General features: G+C 39.6%; 2 protein-coding genes across 7 annotated transcripts in view; one reads left to right on the top strand and one right to left on the bottom strand.

Moving 5' to 3' along the window:
• Positions 1–21,628, bottom strand: part of LOC124266484 (complexin-like) — a 286,478-nt gene that overhangs the window by 57,182 nt on the left and 207,668 nt on the right. The window contains exon 1 of one of the 6 annotated variants that reach the window (XM_046701278.1): positions 3,504–3,774. The exons of 4 other annotated variants lie outside the window; for them this stretch is intronic. The gene's annotated coding sequence lies outside the window, so the exon portion shown is untranslated. Of the gene's footprint in view, positions 1–3,260; positions 3,281–3,503; positions 3,775–21,628 lie in introns of those variants that run through there. One more of the 6 variants, XM_046701284.1, reaches the window with a different exon arrangement.
• On the top strand, positions 15,607–15,954 carry LOC124266525 (histidine-rich glycoprotein-like). The gene has a single exon (XM_046701319.1). It carries the CDS (start codon positions 15,607–15,609, stop codon positions 15,952–15,954), a length of 348 nt encoding a protein of 115 aa, XP_046557275.1.

The raw sequence follows: 21,628 nt of genomic DNA, 5'->3' as shown, positions 1-21,628 counted from the left end.
TAGAGACCAAACCCTATCACAGTGTTAGTTACAACAACTACCCAGTGTGTTAGTAGACACACCAGTGGAATATAGCAGAAATAATAATCCAAAACATTTCTGCAGTTGATTTTGTTCTTTCACAATTATGTATTATACCCAAACAATTTCCATCAACTCTACTAAAAGCAACTTCTTTGAAAGGCATTTAGAAGTTGGAGCAGTAAGGAAGGATAACAATATATGGATGAACAACTTCTTTAATTGCTGTGAGAGCGACGTTTCGGTGTAGGTTTTAACACCGTTATCAAGCAAGTAATTCGATCATACAGTTCTGATATCATCATAAGTATGTGTTTATGAACCAATAACAGATTTTGCATAAAGGTGAGGGAATCCTGCCATACCAGTGGCAAAGCAAGTCACTTAACTAATCTAAGTAGAAACTTGCTATCTTTATTGGACAAAGAAATGACTAAACTGACAGCATGTATCACAGTCATGGAGTCTGGACCAACATGCCTGGTTCAGATATATCACAGCATGGTGTAGATGTTTATATGAGCGGTATTCCTGTTACATCGCAGTGTCAGGTTGAGGTGGGAGGAAGGCCTGGAGTGATGCAGGTCTCAGGTGATTACAGCCTTAGTGAAACCCACAAGCAGTGACAGTGTTTCTAAGAGAGATTTACAAATAGGACTCTTGTCTGACATTTAAACATGAACTTGTAAACAAGCTAATCCTATGTAACTGTCTTCGTTTATGGGAAGCAAGATTCTTGTTGGTTGGTAATAACTAAGAGAGGCCCAACTTTAGAAAATGAGATATCATGAACATTCAAACTAAAGTCCAATCAAGAACATTCAGACAATGAACCTCAGGAACACTCAAACAATGTATTATCACGAAAAATCAAACAATGTCATGAACAAATCATGATCATTAAAACAGCTCTCAACAAACAAGGAACATCAGCTCTCAAACAAGGAACATCAGTTCTCAAACAAGGAATATCAGCTCTCAAACAAGGAACATCAGCTCTCAAACAAGGAACATCAGCTCTCAAACAAGGAACATCAGCTCTCAACACAAACAAGGAACATCATACTCTCAAACAGCTCTCAAACAAGGAACATGAGCTCTCAAACAAGAACATCAGCTCTCAAACAAGGAACAGACACTCAGGCAAGGAACATCAGCTCTCAAACAAGGAACATCAGCTCTCAAACAAGGAACATCAGCTCTCAAACAAGGAACATCAGCTCTCAAACAAGGAACATCAGCTCTCAAACAAGGAACATCAGCTCTCAAACAAGGAACATCAGCTCTCAAACAAGGAACATCAGCTCTCAAACAAGGAACATCAGTTCTCAAACAAGGAACATCAGCTCTCAAACAAGGAACATCAGCTCTCAAACAAGGAACATCAGCTCTCAAACAAGGAACATCAGCTCTCAAACAAGGAACATCAGCTCTCAAACAAGGAACATCAGCTCTCAAACAAGGAACATCAGCTCTCAAACAAGGAACATCAGCTCTCAAACAAGGAACATCAGCTCTCAAACAAGGAACATCAGCTCTAACACAAGGAACATCAGCTCTCAAACAAGGAACATCAGCTCTCAAACAAGGAACATCAGCTCTCAAACAAGGAACATCAGCTCTCAGTTCATCAGCTCTCAAACAGGAACATCAGCTCTCAAACAAGGAACATCAGCTCTCAAACAAGGAACATCAGCTCTCAAACAAGGAACATCAGCTCTCAAACAAGGAACATCAGCTCTCAAACAAGGAACATCAGCTCTCAAACAAGGAACATCAGTTCTCAAACAAGGAACATCAGCTCTCAAACAAGGAACATCAGCTCTCAAACAAGGAACATCAGCTCTCAAACAAGGAACATCAGTTCTCAAACAAGGAATCAGCTCTCAAACAAGGAACATCAGTTCTCAAACAAGGAACATCAGTTCTCAAACAAGGAACATCAGCTCTCAAACAAGGAACATCAGCTCTCAAACAAGGAACATCAGTTCTCAAACAAGGAACATCAGCTCAAAAACAAGGAACATCAGCTCAAACAAGGAATAAAACAAGGAACATCAGCTCTCAAACAAGGAACATCAGCTCTCAAACAAGGAACATCAGCTCTCAAACAAGGAACATCAGCTCTCAAACAAGGAACATCAGCTCTCAAACAAGGAACATCAGTTCTCAAACAAAGAATAACAGCTCTCAAACAAGGAACATCAGCTCTCAAACATGGAACATCAGCTCTCAAACAAGGAACATCAGCTCTCAAAAAACATCAGTTCTCAAACAAAGAATATCAGCTCTCAAACAAAGAATATCAGCTCTCAAACATGGAACATGGAACAGCTCTCAAACATGGAACATCAGTTCTCATCAGCTCTCAAACAAAAGGAACATCAGCTCAAACAAAGAATATCTCAAACAAAGAACATCAGCTCTCAAACAAAGAACATCAGCTCTCAAACAAAGAACATCAGAACAAAGAATATCAGCTCTCAAACAAGGAACATCAGCTCTCAAACAAAGAATATCAAACAAGCTCTCAAACAAAGAATAGCTCAAACAAGCTCTCAAACAAAGAATATCAGCTCTCAAACAAGGAACATCAGCTCTCAAACAAAGAATATCAGCTCTCAAACAAGGAACATCAGCTCTCAAACAAAGAATATCAGCTCTCAAACAAGGAACATCAGCTCTCAAACAAAGAATATCAGCTCTCAAACAAGGAACATCAGTTCTCAAACAAAGAATATCAGCTCTCAAACAAAGAATATCAGCTCTCAAACAAGGAACATCAGCCCTCAAACAAGGAATAACAGCTCTCAAACATGGAACATCAGCTCTCAAACATGGAACATCAGCCCTCTTGCAGACTGAAAACATTGAACCTTACAATGATCAGCACAACATTCACACACAACTAATCTGGGAATGCATGAATGTAAAACAAAGGCATAAAGATGAAACTATTCACAAATCCCTAAAAAGGAAACTTCATCCTAAAAGACTGTTATAATGAATTCCGCTTATTGGCAAAGTTTCAGGGCTACATTTACAGCAATTCCACAAATACTCCAGCACATCATATCATTACCCTTTCCACTACGCCAAGAAACATCAAAGCGACCTTCCACAACCACAATCAATTGGGAAATCCCCCTAATTTAGGTCATGCCATCAGGCAGTGGAACCAGAATCTTGCACTACTACCACTACAACTGACTAGCATCCAGTTCAATAACATCACATACCAAACACATGCTGAGTCTTCTCTACCGATAGGTGTTGTCCACAAGTCTTAAACACAGTTTCTGCAGCAACTGTTCTATGCAACTGATTCTTCCACAATTGATCTGACGGAGTACAGCAAACATTCGTTTGTCTGTAGTGGAAGAGACTGCCTCGTGTAATCAATGCCATTCACGACTGATCAATACGGTTTTCCTCTCGCAGATGAAAACAGTGAACTCGCACCACCAAAATGACTTTCCTACCTTTAACAATGAGGAACAATCGGTCAAAAGTACGTCCACACTGTTGGAGCTTGCGACTTGGTCTACGGTAACAGTTGGTAGTCTGCCTGTGTCACAGTGGTCATACCCACTCTGCTCCCATGGTGCTGTTAATACATTCCCCCGAAGGTTGCATGCCATGTAACCATGTAACCATGCACACACAGACACAGGTCCTAATGACTGGAGACACAATTGAAGACCTTCTAATTAAGCATTCATCAGTGACAGACAGGTGCCTTTAACAATCAATATATAGTCCTTCGGCCTTCACATGTGCTGTAATCATCACAGGTAGACCTTTCAAGTGAAATCCTCGAGATATTGTGGAGATCTGCTAAATCCATAATGCCATAACAGGAATCTGTGTCCTTCAGCATGTATTCATTATAGCACTGTATTGGATCGGGGTCTCTGTGATGATGTGGAGATCTGCTAGCAGTGTCATCATCAGGATCTTTGTGTTGAAAGTTTAATGTCTCTCCACCTGGACTGGTTCTAGCTAACAATAGCTTGATGAGGACGCTTTGTAACATCACCACAGACTCTGCTGGTATGTCATAACAAGCTCCTGTACATTAAAGATATTATTCTGATGCATTCTTAAACGTGAACAAATGCATTGTGTATTTACAAATACATTTTCATTTGTTGATTGAATAGTTTTGTTGATGCAAAGAATTGCTGCTTCTGCTGGGAGCAACAATTTTGTATAAAAACATTGAAAAACATTATAACTGATGTTTTTGATAGGATTCCATAAAACTGATGCCTTTTCTGATAAAAATTATTATTTACTTATTTAATAATTAATTCTTTGCACAATAAAAGAACTTGTGAGTATCATCAGTTCTGACAAATAAAATTCTAAAAATTGGATTAGGCAATGGTTTTTGCTATGGAACACACAGATATTTATCAGATTAGTGTGTGAGTGAGTATGATTTTATGCCAATTTTAGCAATATTCACCACCACTCAGCCACACCACATTTCAGGACACTGTATAATACAATGTACATTGTGGGAGCTGAACCCGAGTCTCAGTGAGACAAGCCACCACTCAGCCACACCACATTTCAGGACACGGTATCATACACTGTACATTGTGGGGTCTGAACCCGAGTCTCAGTGAGACAAGCCACCACTCAGCTACACCACATTTCAGGACACGGTATCATACACTGTACATTGTGGGGGCTGAACCTGAGTCTCAGTGAGACAAGCCACCACTCAGCTACAACACATTTCAGGTCACGGTATCATACACTGTACATTGTGGGGGCTGAACCCGAGTCTCAGTGAGACAAGTCTCACCACATTTCAGTGATCATACACTGTACATTGTGGGGTCTGAACCTGCCACCACCACCACTCAGCTACAACACATTTCAGGACACGCGGTATCATACACTGTCATTGTGGGGTTCATGGTATCATGACACCACCACTGCTACATTTCAGGTGGGAGTACATGAACCCGAGTCTCAGTGAGACAAGCCACCACTCAGCTACACCACATTTCAGGACACGGTATCAGACAATGTACATTGTGGGGGCTGAACCTGAGTCTCAGTGAGACAAGCCACCACTCAGCCACACCACATTTCAGGACACGGTATCATACACTGTACATTGTGGGAGCTGAACCCGAGTCTCAGTGAGACAAGCCACCAGTCAAACCTCCAAAATAACATGTAGGTCAACTACGCAGTTTCTACCATGTCCAGTTTGGGGCAACAGGTTTCCCAGTTATCTTACATATGCAGTTTGCTGTGAAGAGTTGCATCCCTTGAGCTTGCCAGGAACCTATGATTGTGGGTTCAAGTTCCGATTCACCCTGATTATGTTTCTAGATTTCTGGGTTGAAACGAAGCAATAGTATTGAATAATCTGAACACTTCATCGTAATGCAGTGTTCTTATGATACCCTGCATTGTCGAGGACGATACCAGTCAAGCAGCAACACTATCTGATTCTGACCTTCACTATTGATGACACATCACATCAAAGGTTCCAAGAGTATATTGTCCCATCAGAGGTTCCAGGAGTATATGCTGGTCAAAGGTTATGGTCAGATTTAATTAATTCTGCCTGCACTATTTGTGGGAAAATGTTGGAGGTGGTGGCAGATCCTGTTGCAGGTAATTACTCATAGTGATACGGGAGGTGTGATAGGTTGGAGTGCGATGCTGTATCAGGGCATAATCAGATGCTTATACATGTCCAGGGCAGTACCTGGAGACCAATTTGAGAGGCTCCACTATTCCCTGCCTCCCCTGGGATCAGAACAAGGTACCAAATGGTGAACATATATTATTGATAACAGAATTGATTTTGAAGTTGAGTTGGAAAATATTTCCATGTTGTTAGAGGTGAAACTGTAAACCATAACATACCTCATAATGTATGGTAGGCCAGACCTCCATGATCTAATCACTCAGGAACTTTTTTAGGCAACGAAATCAATTGTGCTGGGTAAAGTGAAGTGTAATTAAATTGTGCTACTTTCCTAACCACACATTGTACACATAGAAGTAGAAGAAAATTACTGATTTACGATCACGTTATATTTTTAATGAAGATAGGTCAAACAAGTAATCAATACTGTTTGAGTAATGAAGTAGTGACTGCTACTGAACAGTAGTTAGTTGTCATTAATCAGTGTTGGACATATTCAGCAAAACAAGACGTGTGAATTTATTGTCACGAATAGTTAATGGGTTTGTGTTGTGATGGTGATAACGGAAAGACAAGGCTACATGAACGTCAGAGGGTAGCTCATGGCAGACATAAGGCTGACAGACACACTGACACACAGACACTGACACTCAGACACAGACACTGGCACACAGACACACAGTCTGCTTCATTCAGACAATCACGCTGTCTTTGTGAGTTGTAAATAACATTGACTTTACATGCATTGGGATTGCTGTTTACATATTTACATCAAAATACACTGTTTAAATGTTTATATATTTTGTTTTAAATTTAAATAACATTTTTGCCTTCAGCCTTTATGGTGCACCTGTATTAACCGGAGCCTTGATGTTGCACAATATCAACCCTAGTCTTCATGTTGCACCTGTATTAACTCTAGCCTTCATGTTGCACCTGTACTGACCCAAGCTTTCATGTTGCACCTGTACTGACCCAAGCCTTTATGTTGCACCTGTACTGACCCGAGCCTTCATGTTGCACCTGTACTGACCCAAGCCTTTATGTTGCACCTGTACTGACCCAAGCCTTCATGTTGCACCTGTACTGACCCGAGCCTTCATGTTGCACCTGTATTAACCCTAGACTTCATGTTGCACCTGTATTAACCCAAGCCTTCATGTTGCACCTGTAATAACAGTAGCCTTCATGTTGCACCTGAATTAACCCAAGCTTTCATGTTGCACCTGTATTAACAGTAGCCTTCATGTTGCACAATATCAACCTCAGCCTTCATGTTGTACCTGTATTAACCCTATCCTTCATGTTGCACCTGTATTAACCCAAGCCTTCATGTTGCACCTGTATTAGACCAAGCCTTCATGTTGCACCTGTACTGACCCAAGCCTTCATGTTGCACCTGTATTAACCCCAGCCTTCATGTTGCACCTGTATTAACCCAAGCCTTCATGTTGCACCTGTATTAACCCTAGCTTCATGTTGCACCTGTATTAACCCCAGCCTTCATGTTGCACCTGTATTAACCCAAGCCTTCATGTTGCACCTGTATTAATCCTAGCCTTCATGTTGCACCTGTATTAACTCTAGCCTTCATCTGTCATGTTGCACCTGTATTAACCCTAGCCTTCATGTTGCACCTGTATTAACCCAAGCCTTCATGTTGCACCTGTATTAACCTAGCCTTCATGTTGCACCTGTATTAACTCCTAGCCTTCATGTTGCACCTGTATTAACCCTAGCCTTCATGTTGCACCTGTATTAACCCTAGCCTTCATGTTGCACCTGTATTAACCCTAGCCTTCATGTTGCACCTGTATTAACCCTAGCCTTCATGCTGCACCTGTATTAACCATAGCCTTCTTGTTGCACCAATATCAACCTTAACCCTCATGTTGCACAATTACTGGTACAGACCAAGCACTTTCCTTGCTATATTGTCCTTCCATTGACCCTGTCAGTCATCAGTGTTGTGATATACCAGCTCGTGTTCACTGTGTTAGACCTTCAGAATAACAATGAGAGCCATGCTGTGGTTGTTTGAGACACTTTAAATCAACATCTCAATTGTAGACTGATGTTTAATGTTTCACCTTTATGTTAGTGATTGTTGCCGGCACCAGCTTCCTCAACATCACTGAAACATCGAATTTCTGCCTGTGGCTACTCTTCATAAAGCACTTTCAATATTCAACAATATTACTTGACATTTCCCAGATTTTTCCACGCTACTTTGAAGTTTTTCCAGACTAATATCACCACGGTCTTGATCCACTGTCTGTGTACATGATCAGTTGATAGGCAGTTAGTACGTACAGACTGCCACAGCTTACTGACAACAATAACCATGGCAGGCACTATAACAATGTCTAGATGTTCTCGTTAGTATTGCTATTGCATATTCTGAACATTCCCAGACTATTTCCTGATAGGAACGCCCTGGGACCACAGCACCTTATGAATTATTAGGGAATCCAGATTGTCTGGGACATATGCTCACAATAGTCAGTATTTATATATATATATAGCTTCTTAAGTCTACCAATAACCTACGCATCAAAACTTAATAGAACCTACTGAAGACTGAGTAAGATTGAGGATACCGTCTTCCTTTGTACTGATTACCATACATAAATTAAACGAATTACTGAGATATCTTTTCATTTTTGGACTGTACCTGCAATTCAATAATGGCATGATACAAAATAAGCATCACATTTTGTTAAACACTGGGATTCAAACCCAGACCTCTGATGTGAGTAGTACTTGCTGTATATTGGTAAGTTGAGCTGTGGGGCCTGTTGGCTGATCTGATTACTGACACAAGACTGATCTGATTACTGAATCTCACACCACTCCACTGCTGTGCTGTGCTGTTGGTCTGATACACCTTTTACATGACACTATGACTTAAGAAAGTCAGCGTCAGAAATAGTGTGGGCTGGCCGTTGGCAATTGATTTACAGGACATTATTTTTCTCAAAAGTTTCTTCTGGGAGTCATAAAATGACAAACGACATAAAAGAAGTCTTTGTAAAGTGTATGTTGGTTAATGACTGACAATTAATTGTGTTTGTTTATACAGCGATTTTATTTTTGTCTTTCAAGATGCCAAAACCTTCTGCTTTCGGTTGCTTTTCATACGAGTGAGTGAGTGAGTGAGTGGTGAGTGAGTGAGTGAGTGAGTGAGTGAGTGAGTGAGTGAGTGAGTGAGTGAGTGAGTGAGTGAGTGAGTGAGTGAGTGAGTGAGTGAGTGAGTGAGTGAGTGAGTGAGTGTGTTTACGTGGCTTTTGGCAATATTCCAGCAATACCACGGTGGGGGACACCAGAAATGGGCTTCACACATTGTACCCATGTGATGTGACAAGTAAACGCTTTAACCACTATGCGACCCCTAATGCCAGCTTCTCATACGATATGCAAGCAAGCTGATTAAATATGTCATCTAACAGATGTCATCAAGACAGGTGACCCAGGAGACTTGACAATTATAGCTTCGATCTATATGTAACTTGTATTTGAATGAATGTATTGTGAATGAGTGATTCTTTTATGCATATTTGAATGTATTCTATTCCTTCTGTGATTAGTCGTATATTACCAACTGTCTCTTAAACGGGTGGTAAATACTGTACGAGAGATGAGAAAGTTGATATTAGTAATATAGCTCCCTTTTAACATTTGTGACAGAGCATGAAGTGTGAATGGATGTGATTGATGTATATGTATATATGAATATTTTTATAATACTATTTATTCACTTTTACTGAAAAATATATGTATTCATCTGGTGTCACTTAGGCCCGAATTGGCCCGGTGTTTGTATAAGGTAAAGTGCCAAAATGTATTACTACATGTAACATATGACACAGTAATAAACTATTATTATTATTATTAATATTATTATTATACAGAACACACCCTGACAGCTGGGCTTGTTAACAAAGTACTATGCAAGCCACCATCAAATTGAATGAGACCTATGTTCTGGTTACAGCTTCATATTTACGTCAACCTGAATGTATTGTGTGTTTGTTTGAGACCAGTATGCCAAACAGTGGTGAAGTTTCTCGGTACTATACAAGAGTCTAATGTTTGTGGTGGTTCTTAAACTTCAAACTCATTTTCACTAATGATAAATGAAGCTGTGTCTCAGTCACAATGAGAGCTAAAACAAATTTTCTTACTTTCCATGGTTCCCAATAAACTATGAAATTAAAAGAAAAATCCAATGGACATTAAAGGATTATTTAACTTGACGATTTGTAGAAATGTACAATAAACTATGTTTATAACAAGCAAACTTATAACGAACTAACAGATATAACTGACAATTTTTGTTGGTAGCTTACTAAGTGTTTTAGTAGAAATATGTGTGACGAACTATGTTTATAACAAGCAAACTTATAACGAACTAACGGATATAACTGACAGTTTTTGTTGGTAGCTTACTAAGTGTTTTAGTAGAAATATGTGTGACGAACTATGTTTATAACAAGCAAACTTATAACGAACTAACAGATATAACTGACAGTTTTTGTTGGTAGCTTACTAAGTGTTTTGGTAGAAATATGTGTGACGAACTATGTTTATAACAAACCACACTAAGTGGCCCAGTCGAATTTAATACAACCAAAGTTATATCAACAAGATTTCAGCTAGACAGTTGAGCAAGCTTTATGGAAATGTTTGGAGCCCAGTTCAAAAGTCACTGGCATTCAGCTAGTGATGTCGAAATGCTTGACAGGAGGAAATCAATAGGCTTGGTCACTCCAGATGTGCTGACCTTGGTCAGATAATGAGCAGTCTCACGTATGTACCTGCTGGTCAGATTCAGCGCTGTGAGAATATACTTCACTCAGGACTGGGCTGCACTTGACATCTCTCACTCATGTTATATGTAGAGCATTGATTTCACCAATCTGATGAATACCGCTATCCTGTAATGTACACTGTGTTCAATAGAAATACTGCAGGCCTTTTAATTGTGCTATTGATGCTGCAATGATATTTGTTTGAATGGCTGAAAAAACACACTGACCATATGTCCATGAGAACACACTGTTTAATATTCAGATGCTGCAAACATAAACACCTGACGACTTCGACGGGCATTTTTGAAAAATTCTTTGAATATTTCTGAATTATTCCAAAGCTTCAATTTAAAACATTGCTTAATGTCGTCAATTTCAGAAGTGATCAATGAGACTGGTGACCTAGAAAACCTGTCGTTTGCACAAAGGTTCCAGTTCCAGTGTCTCACAGGCAGCCTGGGCTGTATACTCCCAAGGGAGCTGAGAATGAAACATCATCAGGCAATATCAATCATGTCAATCTAACTATCTGCACAGAGTCCTCATTTCTGTAGTTAGCCCACATGGGTACAATGTGTGAAGCCCATTTCTGGCGTCCCCTGCCGTGATATTGCTGGAATATAGCTAAAAGCAGAGGAAACTAAACTCACTCACTCACTCTGCAGTACACAACAATAAATTTTAAAGCTAGTGGTTGACAGCAAGTATCTCCCGTCATCAGGTACAACGATGCAATTTCAGAAAGGTCCCACATGCCACCTGAACATCTGTTTTTTTCCACAATGTTTCTTCCAGTGTCTTGCATGTTCAGCAAACAGTTATTATTTATGTAAAATCTTACACAATATTTGTTTCCAGTAGTTGCTTTGGGGATGTTGTTAAATGCAATATTCCAGGTACTAATGGCTGCCGGAATGTGGACTAAAGAAACATGTGACTGATATCATGAGCAATAACCCATGCCATCAGGTCATGATGACATGCAACTGATCAGAACAACCACACTGATGATGTTGAAATAATCACAAGCAAAGGTGACTGTAGATTCTGTGGATTATCTTTAGCAATTGTTTACCTATTGTCCTAAGACATGGCATTCTGAGTGATTTTGATTCAATACACCTTTCAACAATAATCCAGTTGTATCAATGAGTATCCAGTATCAAGTGATGAAGCTGAACGTATCCAGTATCAAGTGATGAAGCTGAACGTATCCAGTATCAAGTAATGAAGCTGAATGTATCCAGTATCAAGTGATTAAGCTGAACGTATCCAGTATCAAGTGATGAAGCTGAACGTATCCAGTATCAAGTGATGAAGCTGAACGTATCCAGTATCAAGTGATGAAGTTGAACGTATCCAGTATCAAATGATGAAGCTGAACATATCCAGTATCAAGTAATGAAGCTGTATGTATCCAGTATCAAGTAATGAAGCTGTATGTATCCAGTAACAAGTGATGCAGCTGAACGTATCCAGTATCAAGTGATGAAGCTGTATGTATCCAGTATCAAGTAATGAAGCTGTATGTATCCCGTAACAAGTGATGCAGCTGAACATATCCAGTATCAAGTAATGAAGCTGAACGTATCCAGTAACAAGTGATGCAGCTGAACGTATTCAGTATCAAGTGATGAAGCTGAACGTATCCAGTATCAAGTGATGAAGCTGAACGTATCCAGTATCAAGTGATGAAGCTGAACGTTGTCAGGGAGAAAAAAAGGTTTCAAACCAGAGATGGTGGTGTCCCAATTATACAGATCTGTACAAGGAGCTACAGCACCTCAGTTCTCCACCTGTGCTCCATAGGGGATGTATGAAAGCTGAATCATTACAATACAATGTCTCCTCCATTTGGGATGGTGGGGCAGCCCAGTGGTTAAAGCGTTCGCCAGTTATGCTGAATACCAAGGTTCTATCCAATACATCAGTATTATTGCATGAATCCCACAGCTGGAGTGAGTGAGTGAGTTTAGTTTTACACTGCTTTTAAGTTTGAGCAATATTCCAGCAATATCACGGAAGGGGATACAGGAAATGGGCATCACATATTGTATCCATATGGGAAATCGAACCAGGTTTTTTGGTGTGACGAGCGAATGCTTTAACCACTAGGCTACCCCACCGACCTGTTACTGCTGGAACGTTGTTTAAAGTGGTCTAGTACCATACTAACTCATTCACTCACTCGCTCACTCACTCACATCACTCATTAATGTTGTATTTGACTGACATTGAAAGTAGCATCACACAAAATACATAGAACAGAAAGGCTAGAAGAGAAAGTTCTATTAGGTTCAGTTACAAAAACAATTCTACATGTGGCCTAGTTTGGTTTAGAAAAAGTGGCATTCAGATGTTAGAATAGTCAGTTCTTTTTCAGCATGGCAACAAAAAGCTTTTATGCCGGGTGTTTAAGTGAAGCACAGGAACCTTGACATGTTAAACTATTTTAACCTAATTCCCAAGAGCTCCCACTTTTTAAACCAATACAGGCCATTAACCAACAATCCGTGAAACGTATGCACTTGTATAGATCGGTCATGTATTATTGAACTGGTAAAACCATTACAGGATTCCTTGTCAGCTCGGCATTGACTATGGCAGTACTATACACTTCCAGTCTTAATACCACCTGGGTTAGTATTGATCTGCCGTGGGAAATACGGTCTTGGGGCTGATACTCTAGAGCTGATACTCATACCTACTGATGCTGGGCTTTGGGTTGTGGTTAAAGAACCATGTCCTTAGTGAGTGAGTGAGTGAGTAAATGGGTGGGTGAGTGAGTGAGTGAGCCAGTGAGTGAGAGTGTGAGTGAGTCAGTGAGGCACTCAGCCTAAATGTTGCTAAGAACAGAATTTCAGTTATGTCCTGGGCTATCAGTTGATGTGGTAAAGAAGTCTGAAGTAATACAGGCCTCGTACATCTGGTGAAACATAACATGGGTATGGTGCTGACAATGAAACAAACATAATTAGGGAAAAATGGGACTCGAAGCCAAGATCTTTGGTTAGTCCCTCAAGGGACACAACTCTACACAACTGCTGCACCTGAGACAACTGGGCGCCAGTGCTCCAAAAAGCTGCAAGGTGACAGGGTGTCACTGCATCAAGATGCACAAGCACTTTCACAGTGAAACTGATTTTAAATTATTCAAAACTTGAGTGCCACTAACAAGGTGCCAGGAAAGCAAGTCTAATTCACTATCCACCAAGATGTTACCTTTATAACCATGTTTTTCTGGCCTCTAAGACCAGGTTCTAAGTTTAAAGTGTGATATGAGATTCCAAGTCCAAATAGGTCCCCATTACCCCATCCTTGGAATTTAAATTGCTGCACTATTTATACCCTCATCTCTGTATAGCAGTATCAGATTCCCTACTGGCAGCAAAGTAAATGTTAATTGCCCTTCTCGTAACCAGTCTACTTCCTGGTGTTTTAGCAGTGAATAACCTTATGATCTAAGATAAATTTAGTATGGGATCTATTCTGATAAATCTATTTATGACACAAAAATTACATATTAATCTTGTAATGAGACAGCAACTTAACTTATAAAGAACCAAGCTTACTTTTGTAACTTTGAAATTAACATTGTTTGAATTTCACCTTCATTTTATATTTCAGACTTTTTAAAGAAAGAAATTGTTCTGACACAAAGTATTCAATTTAAAACTTTGCCACAAGCACTTTGGAATATTGTCATGATAGTCTCAAAACAAAGCAAAACTTTTCACATCAGAAAAAAACTTACATCACTTTGAATGAAAACAGCCAACAAGTTTTTGCTTAACACAATCAATAATGACATTATAAACCTGCCACAGACACATGATTATCAAGTAAACTATATACTGCAGAAGTTCTGCCCCCATCAACACCCTCAAGCCATTTCCCCCAAAAAGGCAAAGTGCATCAAATAACTCATTATTGTCTTAACCACAGGGGAGGGGAACACATCTCCATCCTATAAATATATTGACAAAATGAAGAGATTATTCAAATATGTCTGGAAGAAATCTGCATTCTGCAGTAGAGAATGGCGACAGACCCAAGAATCTTATGTCTTGGTCAATGATGTAACAGAACTCTTCCCTGATCCCACATTGGTAGTGCTTTACGGTGACAACCAATCACCATTATCATTTCCCTGTAATGAAATATTTACTCCACTCCAGCAAGTGAGGATCTTATGGCGGCTTGATGTGTTTTCGAATGACCAACCCGCCTGATTTTACAATGATGTCTTGTGCTAAAACAGTAGTCCCAAGTATCACTATGTTAAATCATCATTTATTCATCATCGTAAGAACGAAGACGTGATAATCATCTACTTCCGAAACGTAGACAATATTATGAATTGAAATGATTTGGTAATTGTATGGAATTGCTGTTGAGTTTACTTCTGCTCCAACAACTGGAGACAGATCTGAAGGATTAGAGGTAACTTGCCTCCAGGGGGTCATCGGCTTCCGCCGTGTAATCGTCCAATCAGGCTAGACAGCTACTCACTCCTTGTCTGAATAATATACTGCCTTCGGTAGCATAACAAATTAGATTTTTCTACTACATAAAATAATATAAAAAAATATAGGTTTTAGACAGGAATAAGATGTGATTTCATGACCAATAGTATAAACATAGTGTTCTTAGATTTGATCATATTGCAAACGGACTTGTGTTTTAAAACTATGTTTAACAGTACAGCTATGAGATCATCACCCTCAACCCTCACCATGACTCTCCATTACATTACAACTGTAAGATCATCACCCTCAACCATCACCATGACTCTCCATTACATTACAACTGTAAGATCATCACCCTCAACCATCACCATGACTCTCCATTACATTACATCTGTAACTGTAAGATCATCACCCTCAACCATCACCATGACTCTCCATTACATTACAACTGTATACGTAAGATCATCACCCTCAACCCTCACCATGACTCTCATTACATGTACATTAACCATCACCATGACTCTCCATTACATTACAACTGTAAGATCATCACCCTCAACCCTCACCATGACTCTCCATTACATTACAACTGTATACTGTAAGATCATCACCCTCAACCATCACCATGACTCTCCATTACATTACAACTGTAAGTAAGATCATCACCCTCAACCATCACCATGACTCTCCATTACATTACAACTGTAAGATCATCACCCTCAACCATCACCATGACTCTCCATTACATTACAACTGTAAGATCATCACCCTCAACCATCACCATGACTCTCCATTACATTACAACTGTAAGATCATCACCTGCAACCATCACCATGACTCTCCATTACATTACAACTGTAAGATCATTACCTGCAACCATCACCATGACTCTCCATTACATTACAACTGTAAGATCATCAACCATCACCATGACTCTCCATTACCAACTGTAACCCCTCAACCATCACCATGACTCTCCATTACATTACAACTGTAAGATCATTACCTGCAACCATCACCATGACTCTCCATTACATTACAACTGTAAGATCATTACCTGCAACCCTCACCATGACTCTCCATTACATTACAACTGTAAGATCATTACCCTCAACCCTCACCATGACTCTCCATTACATTACAACTGTGATATCATCACCTGTAATCATACCATGACCCCCTATAACAGTACAACCATGATATCATCACCTGTAATCATACCACCACCCCCTATAAGAGTACAACCATGGTATCATCACCTGTAATCATCACCATCGCCTCATAAGATTACAACCATGCATCACCTGTAATCCATACCATCGCCCTCCATAACAGTACAACCATGATATCATCACCTGTAATCATCACTATCACCCTCCATAACAGTACAACCATGGTATCATCACCTGTAATCATCACCATCACCCTCCATAACAGTACAAGCATGATATCATCACCTGTAATCATCGATATCACCCTCCATAACAGTACAACCATGACATCATCACCTGTAATCATCACCATCACCCTCCATAACAGTACAACCATGATATCATCACCATCACCTGTAATCATCGCTATCACCCTCCATAACAGTACAACCATGGTATCATCACCTGTAATCATCACCATCACCCTCCATAACAGTACAACCATGATATCATCACCTGTAATCATCGCTATCACCCTCCATAACAGTACAACCATGACATCATCACCTGTAATCATCACCATCACCCTCCATAACAGTACAACCATGATATCATCACCTGTAATCATCACCATCACCCTCCATAACAGTACAACCATGATATCATCACCTGTAATCATCACCATCACCATCCATAACAGTACAACCATGATATCATCACCTGTAATCATCACCATCACCCTATAACAGTACAACCATGATATCATCACCTGTAATCATCACCCTCCATAACAGTACAACCATGGTATCATCACCTGTAATCATCACCATCACCCTCCATAACAGTACAACCATTATATCATCACCTGTAATCATCACCATCACCATCCATAACAGTACAACCTTGAGACCAGCATAAGCAACCATCATTATGACCCTGCAAACACATGCCCTGATTTCAACCTGTTGCAGAGTGGATTCTTGTAAGAATCTTTAGCTTGTGAAATATCCAGGATTACTGTTTCAGAGAAATGCGTGGATGTTGGTTTGGTCAGTTTGTGCCTTCTCATGTTATTACTGTTACAGGCAGACCAATTACAATCTGTCACCAATTTCCCACATCAAGTGTGTCCAAGGACCATAGTTTACACATGAAGGTAAATTACCTCAGCACTGATACACAGTCTAGCCAATAATACTTAAAGGTCACCTCTGAGGGCCAAAGTTAAGCTCCTAGAAATACAGTATCACCTGTCATTAATAAGCGATAGAATATACATAATGTCAAAGCCAGACAATAATCAATCTCAGTTATTTGCCAAATTGGATTCCAATGGGCAAAAATAGTAAAATAGTGTTGAAATAGAGGATATTATATGAGTGCCCATGTCATACTATGTTTACGACACGAGTGCCTAAATGTTGGTATTTCCCGAGCGAGAGCGAGGGATATCCGATATTTAGGCACTCATATAATATTCTGTTTATTACTGAAGTAGTCAAATTGAGGAAAATAAACCCAAATCTACTTTTAAACATAGGCTGGCTACCCGCCGTCGCCGCATGTAGAACGCACCGTCACAGACGAAACGCGATATCATAGCATTGTTCATGACGTCACGTCACCATGACAAAGTGATATTTTGCCCTAGGGCATCGTATGAAAAATATGAACCCCGATATGTTCGTCCTCGTAGGTAATAAAGTTACATAGTTTTCCTGTGAGAAAAGAAGTATCTAGTCCCACATGCAGCATTCAACACCCACACAACCTGCATCAACAGGTATGTATTTATTTGTTGCCCAAAGCCACTCCCAGCTACATTCTCGCCACACCCAGCTACATTCTCGCCACACCCAGATACATTCTTGACGCATCCAGATACATTCTCGCCACACCCAGAAACATTCTCGCCACACCCAGAAACATTCTCGCCACACCAGCAACATTCCTGCCCCTTGATGGCTGCATGCAAACAATTTAGTCTGAACCAGACTATCTAGTGACACAGGTGTACTGATTTTAATGAAACCAAAAACGAAATGTTAACTTTGATATAGTTCTGCTGCATGACAGTGCAGAAATTCTGCTGCTTACAAGTATATTGAAACAGTTGAGACCAGTGCAGAAATTCTGCTGCTTACAAGTATATAGAAACAGTTGAGACACTGTTCATTTTGCCACACAATTGGGGCAGTTATAATGTTGTATCCCAGACACTGTTCATTTTGCCACACAATTGGGGCAGTTATAATGTTGTATCCCAGACACTGTTCATTGTGCCACACAATTGGGGCAGTTATAATGTATCCCAGACACTGTTCATTTTGCCACACAATTGGGGCAGTTATAATGTTGTATCCCAGACACTGTTCATTGTGCGACACAATTGGGGCAGTTATAATGTATCCCAGACACTGTTCATTTTGCCACACAATTGGGGCAGTTATAATGTTGTATCCCAGACACTGTTCATTGTGCCACACAATTGGGGCAGTTATAATGTATCCCAGACACTGTTCATTTTGCCACACAATTGGGGCAGTTATAATGTTGTATCCCACACTGTTCATTTTGCCACACATTTGGGGCAGTTATAATGTCGTATCCCAGACACTGTTCATTTTGCCACACAATTGGGGCAGTTATAATGTTGTATCCCAGACACTGTTCATTGTGCCACACAATTGGGGCAGTGATAATGTTGTATCCCAGACACTGTTCATTTTGTACCTGAGTCAGCATAACTGAAATGCTTCTTAGTTTATCATTAAACAGTGAAACTCCAGTCAACCACCTTGATGACAAAAAGTAGAAACAACTTTAAGAATTTGGTGAATAATACCGGATACCTGTTGGTCATATTTAGTTATTATTTCACTCTTTGAAAATAAGAAATAAGCCCAAAACATGACCCAACTTTGATTTGTTTTGTATAATATGAATAAAGTCATAAATATAAACATAAAAAAAAAAATAGAACACTGAATAGTAAAAAAATACTCAAATAGGAGTTGCTGCCACAGAGCACCAACCTCATCAATTACAAGCATCAGGGAAACATCTTGACAAACATGAAGTATTGTTCTTTACCTTTGTTCACTGAAAATGACATTGACTTACAAAACTTTCATTACAAGTAACCTGTGAAGATCCGGGATAGAATCGGTCTTCAGCAACCCATGCTTGTCACAAAAGGCGACTATGCTTGTCATAAGAGGCGACTAACGGGATCGCTGACTCAGGCTCGCTGACTTGGTTGACACATGTCATTGGTTCCCAATTGTGCAGATCGATGTTCATGAAGTTGATCATTGGATTGTCTGGTCCAGACTCGATTATTTACAGACCGCCACCATATAACTGGAATAATGCTGAGTACGGCGTAAAACTAAACTCACTCACTCACTCATTACAAGTATCTAAGACAAACAAAGTCTCCAATACAACCCTTAATTGTCCTGGTAACTGATGATATCACAACATTGTGCAAAGCACTGTGATTTAACTCATCTCATCCTAGTGAGTGAGTATGTATGGTTTACGCCGCTTTTAGCAATATTCCAGCAATATCATGGTGGGGGACACCAGAAATGGGCTTCACACATTGTACCCATGTGGAGAATCGAACCTGGGTTTTCGGCGTGACGAGCGAACGCTTTAACCACAGGGCTACCCCATCGCCGCTCATCCTAGTAATAACTCCTGTTGAATCCTATTGGGGTGAGAGATTCTACTGCATGGTGAGTATGTATGATAAGCACGAACATAATTTATTGACACTGATGATAACTGAGGTATTATCATGAGTATTAGTGACTTGTTCTCATCTCCGTTTACAACTTGGGGCCAACTGATGAATTCGGAAATACCCACAAATATCCATTTTGCTAAACATACCTTTCATAAATAATGCAAACACCATCTTTGGAGTTATTCTTGTGAAGATACCTCTCAATGATAACCTTTAGAATGACGGACTTCGTGCACAGATCATTCAGTGGAATGTGACCTTGCTAGCTGCGAGCAATGGTTCCAAGGTCAGAACTGTATCATCAAGCTTCAGTTCTTGACATGAAAGAATAACTTACCATATAGTTATATGAAAATATTGTTTTTTCTCTAACTTATTTTGATGAGTATATAAAAAGATAAACTTCACACCTGTTTCAAACACATCATTGAGTGAATTCATCAGGTAATAATAGCATCAGAAATTTTGCATCAGATTTCTGGAGACACTTTTCAAACATATATTCATCCATTCTCTGTAATGTTCTTATCACCTCCAAGTATTTCATCCATTAATTCATCAACACGGAATTACAGGAAACATAATTACAACATTGAAACATGGCAGCAAACATAAACATTCTTTCTGTTTTTTTGCCTATTGCTGCACTCACCAATATCCCAGCTTAATACAAGTTTCTTAACTTGAAAAGAAGACATAACATGAAATGGGGTGTCTTTCATTCTGCCACTTTGACATAAGTAGATTATTTTAGAATAACTCTTTACCTGTCACTATGGGTTTAAGAAATACTGTTTAAAATTCAATCTTGAAAGACTGTTAATGGTATATTTTTAAAATGGTGTGACCCTTTTTATTTTAATTTTTGTAGCCTAATGAACTTTTGGATAAAATAAGATAAACATTAGGACTGGACTTTTTAAGTAATGTTTATCACAAACCGTCAAGAATTATGGGGACAGAATTCTGCACCCCCTTCCCCAGAAATCTGGTCAAAAACGAAGTGGCCAGTAATTTCAACACTAAAGCCTGGACTACACAAACCATTACTTGATATTATGAAACTGCCCACCAACACCCGCACACCCACCTAATCCCATCTAAAGCCCCCAACAAATAACAATTCAAGTGTTTAAGCTACACTTTAGAAATTTGTTTAAATTATTTCCATGCAAATGAAGCTTCAAGTTGTTAATTGAACAGACTGCCATGAATACAGTCTGTCCTTGTTAACATTTAAACATGGCACCCTGTTTCTGATGCTTTAAACGGGGATTAATCTTAAAGAATGGCCTTTTATAGCTGGGGAAGAATATATATTGGGAAATGATGTCATGCATGGAAATACATATATTTCATCTAGCAAATTCATTGTTTTTTCCTTCATTATTTCCTCATTTTTCAAGCTGCAAATAAACTCTGAAACAGGTTCCCATCACTGGTATGCCATCATTGTGGAGAGACAGTTGATGCCAATCTAAAGCTGGCCTCTAACTTCCATAAACATTCCACACACGCAATTCTCCGCTAACCTTTTAAACCCAACACTATTACATTAAGGGTTAAACAATACGGCTGTGCTGCACAATATACTGCTGCCATCCTGGACATTGATCACGACTCGCCAGTGTTATGATGCTACGTTACGTAATGGCCAGAAAATGTGTGGCGGGATTAGATAATGGCAATATGTGGTTTTGCATGCGATAGTGTTATTGGATTTGTCAGCGTCAGAATCCATT

Source organism: Haliotis rubra, unplaced genomic scaffold (assembly GCF_003918875.1).
Source record: "Haliotis rubra isolate DU_JTF1 unplaced genomic scaffold, ASM391887v1 Scf126, whole genome shotgun sequence".
NCBI lineage: Eukaryota > Metazoa > Mollusca > Gastropoda > Lepetellida > Haliotidae > Haliotis > Haliotis rubra.
Note: the sequence above shows the minus strand (reverse complement) of the source record. Positions and strands in the feature narration are given on the sequence as shown.